The sequence below is a fragment of the Dipodomys ordii genome, unplaced genomic scaffold, assembly GCF_000151885.1.
Source record: "Dipodomys ordii isolate 6190 unplaced genomic scaffold, Dord_2.0 Scaffold29, whole genome shotgun sequence".
Taxonomy (NCBI): Eukaryota; Metazoa; Chordata; class Mammalia; order Rodentia; family Heteromyidae; genus Dipodomys; species Dipodomys ordii.
Window position 1 is genome coordinate 3,316,503 of NW_012267245.1, and position 8,005 is coordinate 3,324,507.

General features: G+C 55.4%; 1 protein-coding gene across 1 annotated transcript; it reads right to left on the reverse strand.

Moving 5' to 3' along the window:
* Nucleotides 1-396: 396 nt before the first annotated feature.
* On the reverse strand, nt 397-7,045 carry F12 (coagulation factor XII (Hageman factor)). Its single transcript, XM_013015990.1, has 14 exons — nt 6,989-7,045; nt 6,454-6,526; nt 5,214-5,313; nt 5,039-5,109; nt 3,653-3,763; nt 3,427-3,558; nt 3,237-3,341; nt 2,966-3,131; nt 2,648-2,855; nt 2,363-2,571; nt 2,082-2,218; nt 1,848-1,997; nt 735-883; nt 397-644 (listed from the first exon to the last, which is right to left on the reverse strand). Exons 1-14 carry the CDS (start codon nt 7,043-7,045, stop codon nt 477-479), a joined length of 1,836 nt encoding a protein of 611 aa, XP_012871444.1. The 3' UTR covers nt 397-476.
* Between the last annotated feature and the right edge of the window lie 960 nt (nt 7,046-8,005).

An 8,005-nucleotide genomic window follows, 5' to 3' on the forward strand; every position in this document is an offset into this window, starting at 1 on the left:
CTTATGGTCATTTAGGAACCTCTCCTAGAACCTGAAAGATCCTCAACCTCTCTCCCTCCGTGTGTGTGTGTGTGTGTGTGTGTGTGTGTGTGTGTGTGAGTAACCAGGTGTGAACTCAGGGCCCTGGTGCTGTTCCTGAGCTCTTTTGCTCAAGACTCTACCACTTGGAGCCACATCTCCATTTCAGGGTTTTAAATGGTTAATTGGAGATAAAAGTCTCACAGACATTCCTGCTTGGGCTGGCTTTGAACCATGACCCTCAGATCTCAGCCTCCTGAGTAGCTAGGATGGCAGACGTGAGCCACTGGCGCCCGGCTGAAGGAGGAACGTATTTTTCAAAGCATTTATTTTCTTCCTAGTATCCTGGCTCCTGGCTGGGGGCCTTGGAGGGGGCAGGTAACACATTCTTCACCATCTTTTCCATGATCACACCCCAGCCACTCTTCCAGAGCCATCCAGGAGACAATGGCCAAGTATCAGGAGGCTGTGTGCTCCTGGATCCACTCCAGGTAGCTGCCCACATCCGTGTACACGCCTGGCTTGTTGCGATCGCCACATCCCGAGCCCCAACTGATGATACCTCGCAGGGTCAGTCGGCCTTCTGCCTCCTGGTCCTCACACACCAGCGGGCCCCCAGAGTCGCCCTGCACGGAGAACACACAACCCACCATGCAGCGACCTCTCCCTGTGCTTTCGTGGGCTGGGGGAAGACGCCAGCCAGGCCCAGGGCTCACCTGGCATGCATCGGTGCCCCCTTCGAGGAAGCCAGCGCAGAGCATTCCTGGAAAGATGGCATCTCCGTGCACATGGGAGGCAGAACAGCGCTCCAGGGAGATGAAAGGGACCTGAGCTTCCTGCAGGAACGTGGAATATTCCTCTGCCCCTGCCAACCCAGAGAACCTTCCTGATGACCTGGGCAACCAGGACGAAGATGCACCTATACTCATCCAACAGCAAGCCCAAGACAGATTGCCACTGCGAAGCGAAGCAAGGAAACAGGCTCGAGACTGAAGCAAGAGCCCTGCCCCCCGCCCTCGTGCCCCATTTGGCTTCTCTAACCCTGGTTCTCCCCCTGGCTGCTCCAGCCTGGGGACCGAGTCCTACTTCAGCCCTTGCAGCCTGGTGCCCAGGGAGAACCAGTAAGGAAGGGGGAAAAAAGTACCAATCTCCCTTTAACCCCAGGAGATTTACAGACCACACAACAAGGATTCTGCTACTCAAGAGGCTGAGATCTGAGGATCATGGTTGGAAGCCAGTCTAGGCAGACAAAGCATGCGAGCATAGATTCTTTTCTCTAACCATCAAAGAAAGAGCTAGAAGTGGCCAGGCGTCCGTGGCTCATGCCTGTCATCCTAGCTACTCAGGAGGTTGAGATCTAAGAATCAAGGTTTAAAGCCAGCCCAGGCAGGAAAATCCGTGAGACTCTTATCTCCAGTAAACTGCTCAGAACACTGGAAGTGGAGTTGTGCTCAAGTAGTAGAGCGTCAGCCTTGAACCAGAGAGCTGAGGGACAGCACCCAGGCTCAGAGTTCAAGCCCCATGACCAACCCCCCCGCTGCAAAAAAAAAAAAAAAAAAACAAGCTAGAAGTGGAGCTGTGGCTCAAGTAGTACAACATCAGCTTTGTGCAGAAAAACTAAGGCACAATGTTCAGGCCCTAAGTTCAAACCCCAGGTCCAACACACACACACACACACACACACACACACACACACACAGTGACTCTCAGGGCAGAGCAGACTCACCAGACACCAGGCCCCCTTTGGGTCATGCCCAAGTTGGGGACTTCCTGGCCTACCCCGATGCCCTGTGTCCTGTTCTTTTTGTTTGCGGGGGGGGAATGTTTACCTTCGAATTGGTGGCCCCAGCCGGCCACCTCGCAGAGGGAGGCCTGGGCTTCAGAGGATGGGGCAGGGCTGCTGGGCAGGCATACGGGTTGAATAAAAGGCGACAGGCGTGCACAGTTGCCGTCAGGGCCCTCCTGCAGGCGCAGAAGGGCTAAGGGGTGGGGAGGAGGAGTGTGAGGCTGGGGGGTGGTCCTCGATCCCTTTCCCCCCTTCCCCACAGGGGCACCCCACACACCCAGGTCATGCTGGTAGGTGATGGATGAGAAAGCCTGGTGCAGGTGGTAGGAACGCACGGCCAATGTCTGGCACTGCTCACAGCTCTGGTTGTACCGGTCCTGGCCAAGTACCACACTCAGTTCCTCGGGTGCAGGCCTGTGGAAGTGAGGGGGGGGGGAAGGAATCTGTTTAGGCCTCAGCCCTAGGATCCCATCTTGGGGAGCTCAGCCTCCAGTGGGGGGGAGATGGGAGGATACAGAATTCGGGAGGGGCCCCCAAAAGGACGGTTGGAGTACTCGCCGGTTCTGCAGGCAATGCGCCGCGGTCAGCACCCAGCAGGAGTGGATGAGGCTACCCGCGCAGAAACTGTGATCCCAATACAGTGCAGCAATGTAGGGGTGCGCCCCGGGCAGAGCCACGAGCCCGCCAACCACGCGGCTGAGTGGGGACAGGCGCTTCCGGATCCGCTGTCCACAGGCCAAGGAGCCTACCCTGGGCAGGGCCGAGGGCTGCCCGGAGGAGGCTGTGTGGGGACAGAGCACCAGCCTGAGTCCCTCGGGGAACCCTCCCATCCCCTCTTCGGGCATCTCCTTCCTCTGCCTCAGTACCTGGGGACTGGGATGGAAGGGGAGCAGGGGTCGTGGCCGACGGCCTGGGCATGGGCAGCTCCTGCCGCCCCAGGGGGAGCGAGGGTGGGGATGGGGACGGGCACGGTGCTAGGTCACAGTACTCCCAGATCAGCCTGTCGCCACTCCAGACGAAGCACCAAGGGCGGGTGTCATTATCTGGGTTCCTGCAATCTCAGGGGTGGGGGAAGAGGGGTGCTGTTAGAGTTTGGGGAGCCCCTTGGAATATAGGAGGTATCCCCCCCCACCCTATCCCGCTCTGCCTCAGCCTGGGCACCGGCAGAAGGCGTGTTGGCCTAGTCCCCAGATCAGTGCTTGCTGCTGGGTCATGTTTCGGAAGGTGGCCTCGAAGGACCACCGCTGACAGGGGGCTCCAGAGATGGTGGTCTGGGCGAGGCCCCGGTAGCTGAGACCTCGGCCTTCATAGCATTTGGCCTCCATGTCTAGAGAGAGACAGAGAGGCAGAGAGACCGAGCTTACCATAGTTAGGAGGTGCCCACTATTGGCTTGCCCTGCCCACTCCAGACAGCTTCCCTGCCTCCTCTCACCCAACTCGCAGAAAGTTCCAGAATAGCCCGCAGGGCACCGACACAGCGGGTGGCCCTCAGCCTCCAGGCAGTGGCCTCCGTTTAGACAAAGATCGCGGCTGCAGGCTGGGGGGGGGGGGGGGGAAGAACAACGGAGTCACCACTGGGCTTACCCTCCCCCTCCCCCTGCCACTCCCCCCAACCCACCTACCCTGGCTGGCGAGTGACCTGCAGTGGGCCTCAGGACCCTTGCACTGGCATCTGGCCACCCCAGTGGGCTCGGCGCGGAGCCACGTCTCGTGCTCGTGGAAAGAGCGGAGGAGCTGAGGCTCAAAGCACTTTTCTGGGGGAGACAGAGGGGTCCGTGGTCCCCAGAGGCTGAGGACAGGCCCCCCTCCCCCCCAGTCCTCCTGGTATGCTCCCTGGCCAGCCATTACCTTTCTGACAATGCTTGCCAGTGAGGGGCTCCGGACACAGGCAGTGCGGGCCGCTGGGCAGGTTCACGCACGTCCCTCCTCCATGGCACGGGTTGTGTTTGCTGCAGTGGTCTGAGAGTGCCCCCCGCCCCGAGCAAGCATGGAGAAGCGGGGGCATGCCACCCCATCCCAAGCCCCTCGGAACCTACCTGTCATGGGACAACCTCCTCTCCTTCCTCCCTCCCTCCCTTCCTTCCTTTCCTTCCTTCCTTCCTGCCTGCCTTCCTTCCTTCCTGTCTTCCTTCCTTCCTTCCTTCCTGTCTTCCTTCCTTCCTTCCTTCCCTTCCTTTGCTCCCTACTGTCCCTCCCTCTTTCTTTTCTCTCCCTCCTCTCTTTTCTCTTCCTCCCTCCTTTCCTCCCTCCACCCCCTCTCAATCACTTGAATTCAGGGCCTTCTGCTCTCACTTGGCTTTTTGCCCAAGACTGCCACTCTACCATTTGAGCCACGGGTGTCCTTTGGCTGGTTCATTGGAGATCAGAGTCTCATGGACTTTTCCTGCCCTGGCTGGCTTCAAACCATGATCCTCAGCTCTCAGCCTCCTGAATAGCTATGTTTACAAGCATGAGCCACTAGCAGGCAGCTTCTCCTCTTCCTTCCTTCCTTTTTCTTTTCTTTCTTTCTTTTGCTGTTCTTGAGCATTTTCGCTAGCACTCTACTACTTGAACCACAGCTCCACTTCTGGTTGTTTGGGTGGTTAACTGGAGATCAGAGTCTCACGGACTTTCCTGCCCGGGCTGGCTTTGAATTGTGATCTTCAGATCTCAGTAGTTAGGATGACAGGTGTGAGCCACCGGTGCCCTGGCTTCTTTCCCTTTTTTTATTTTTTAAAGACATTAGGTTTATTTTAGTTTGCTTCTTAATCTTTGAACTCAGAGCCTGACTCTTACTAGGCAGGTGCTCTACTACTTTTTTGTTTGTTTGTTGCTGGTCATGGGGCTTGAACTCTGGGCCTGGGCGCTGTCCCTTAGTTCTTCAGCTCAAGGCAAGCGCTCTACTGTTTGAGCCACAGCGCCACTTCCAATTTTCTAGTGGTTTATTTGAGATAAGAGTCTCACAGACTTTCCTGTCCTGGCTGGCTTTGAACCATGATCCTCAGATCTCAGCCTCCTGAGTAGCTAGGATGACAGACATGAGCCACCAGTGTCTGGCTGCTCTACCACTTTTAAGCCACAGTCCTGAACTGGAGACTCCCACGTTGCCAAGCCTGGTTCTGCTCATCTGCAAAAATGGGACTCTTGATTGCCAGAATTCTCTTTCTAAGCTTCTGTAGAGTGCTGGGGTTTGGGGGGGGTCCCTGAATCCCATGTGTGTGGGGACTGATGGCTTCTAGGAGAGCCCACCCGTACCTTTCACCTTCTTGGGTTCCAGGCAGTACTCCCATTGCTGGTCCTGATCGAAGTTGGGTGTGGTAGCGCACCTGTGGAGTCACGGGTTTGCCGCTTCTGCCCAGGGCTGGCCCAACCCCCCTCCCCACAGAACCATGGCTCCCAGACCCTCCCATCACCTACTAGGGAGTCTTACCAGGGCCGGTGGCCCGGCCGGCCCTTGTGGGTGCAGGTGTGGTACAGTCGGCGGTGGTATTGGAAAGGGAAGTGGCAGGGTACCCCGGACACCGTGACAACTGCAGGAATAAAGCCCCTGAGCACCGGGCCCAAGCGCCCAGGCTGAAACCAGACCTTTGCAAAGGTTTGTGCTGCTCCAAGCAAACACCACATCCTGCCTAAGTAGAGTGCTAGAATAAGTTGGTGTGTGTGTATGTGTGTGTCTGTCTGTCTGTCTGTCTGTCTGCGTGCATGTGCTAATACTGGGGCTAGAACTCAGGACCTAGGCACTGTCCCTGAGCCTCTCTGTGCTCAATGCTAGCGATCTACTTGAGCCACAGTGCCATTTCCGGCCTTTTCTGTGTATGTGGGGCTGAGGAATTGAACCCAGGGTTTCATGCATGCTAGGCAAGCACTCTACCACTGAGCCACATTCCCAGCCCCCATGAGACTCTTATCTCCAATTAACTACCAGAGAACTGGAAGTGGGGCTGTGGCTCGAGGTGGTAGAGTGCTCACTTTGAGTGAAAAAGAGCTCATGGACAGCACCCAGGCCTGAGTTCAAGCCCCATGATGGACGAAAGAAAGAAAGGAAGGAAGGAAGGAAGGAGAAAAGAAAGAAAGAAAGGAGGGAAGGAGAGAGGAAGGAAGGAAGGAAGAAAGAAAGAAAGAAAGAAAGAAAGAAAGGAAGAAAGGAAGAAAGGAAGGAAGGAAGGAGGGAAGGAGGGAAGGAGGGAAGGAGGGAGGGAGGGAGGAAGGAAGGAAGGAAGGAAGGAAGGAAGGAAGGAAGGAGAAAAGAAAGAAAGAAGAATCTCACAGACATTCCTGCTCAGGCTGGCTTCGAATTGCAATCCTCAGTTCTCAGCCTCCTGAGTAGCTGGGATTGCAGGTGTGTACCCTGGAGATGTACTGAAGAAAGGGAAAAGAAGGAGCAGAAGCTGAGGAAAAATAAGGAAGACTGCTGGAGTCCAGGTATGACAGTACCAACAGCATACCCCTGCAAGACCAGCCGGACACTCACTGGGCATCAGAGACCATCAGAACCTGCCCTCAGGAGCTGACAAACTGCCCGGCACTAAGGGCCTAAGACCTGACACATATTAGGCATCTGGGGTTTCCTACCCCTCACTCCAAGGGCTTGGAGTCAACCTGGAGATTATTCACACGATTGGTCCCCTGCCCTGTGGGAGTTAAATTAGGGGCGGAGCCAGGCCACTTACCACCTGCTGTGGGAGCTCCACCTCCCGATCTGGCTCCCAGCTTAAACTCCTTGGGGGTCTTCCAAGGGGGCACCTACAGTGGAGATCACAGTTCAAAGCCAGCCTGGGCAGGAACATCCGTGAGACTCTCATCTCCAGTGACCCACCAGGAAACCGGAAGTGGTGCGGTGGCTTGAGTGGTAGAGTGCTGGCCTTGAGCTGAAGAGCTGAGGGATTGTGCCCAGAGTTCAAGCCCCACGACTGACACAAATAAATAAATAAAAAGAAAGAAAGTCCTCCCTTCTCCCGGATTTCCTGCACATCACCAGCTTCTCCTTATGACCCCAAAATACAGAGATTTTTCCTTTCTTTTCTCACAAGCCCTAGGCCCTGTGTGTGTGTGTGTGTGTGTGTGTGTGTGTGTGTGTGTGTCCCAAATGAACCCTCATGGCTACCAGCATGGCTGACAATCTCTCGGCTGCCCTCCTGATCACAGGGACCAGGAGGCCAAGGGTAGAGGTTCATCTCGGCCCAATCCTGGTCCCCACAGCCTCACCGAGATCACCGAGTCCAGGCCCATGAGCAGGGACCCCAGGAGCAGCACAACCCTCATGGCGTCGGTCGGGTCTGTTAGTGAGTTCCGCTGCCTGCTCAGGCATCAGATCAATAGGGCTGGTCAAAGGTCTCTGGGGCCTGAGAACTGGAGACTGGCCAGGCTGTCTGCTAGGCCTGGTTAGGGGAATAGATTTGGGGGAAAGCCAGTTGATCTCTGTCAGTCCCTAAAGGAGCACTGAGGAGGGTAGAATAATGAGGATCTGGATACCTACTCACTGTCCTCGATTAAGGGGACTGGAGGCAGAAAGAGATGTTCTTATGTTCGAGGTCCCATTTGGGCTTAGGATGTTAAACTGACCAAAGAGAAGACTTGCTCTGGGCACCAGTGGCTCACGCCTGTCATCCCAGCTACTCAGGAGGCTGAGATCTGAGGATGGAGGTTCAAAGCCAGGTCAGGCTGGAAAGTCCATGAGATGCTTATCTCCAATAATCCACCCAAAGGGCAGAAGTGGAGCTGTGGCCCAAGAGGTAGAGCACCAGCCTTGAACAAAAAAGCTCAGGGACAGTGCCCAGGCCCTGAGTTCAAGCTCCAGTACTGGCAGAGAAACAAGAATAAAAACTAAGAAAGAAGGGCTGGGAGAAGTAATTGCTAGACTGCGGATTCAAGCCCTAACAGGACAAAAAATGATGAGATGATGATGATGATGATGATGATGATGATGATGATGATGATGATGATGATGATGATGATTTGTTGGTCCTGGAGCTTGAACTCAGGGCTTGGGCTTCTGTTGCTCAAGGCTAGCACTCTACCACTTTGAGCCACAGCACCACTTTCTGGCTTTTTCTGTGTATGTGGTACTGAGGAATCGAACCCAGGGCTTCATGCATGCTAGGCAGGGACTCCACCACTGAGCCACATTCCTGGCTCCAAAAAACTATTTTGCCAAAGAATCTAGGTGACAGTTTAGTTGACTAGCTGGGAGTAAGGTCACTTACCAGTAGAGGTGTGACAATC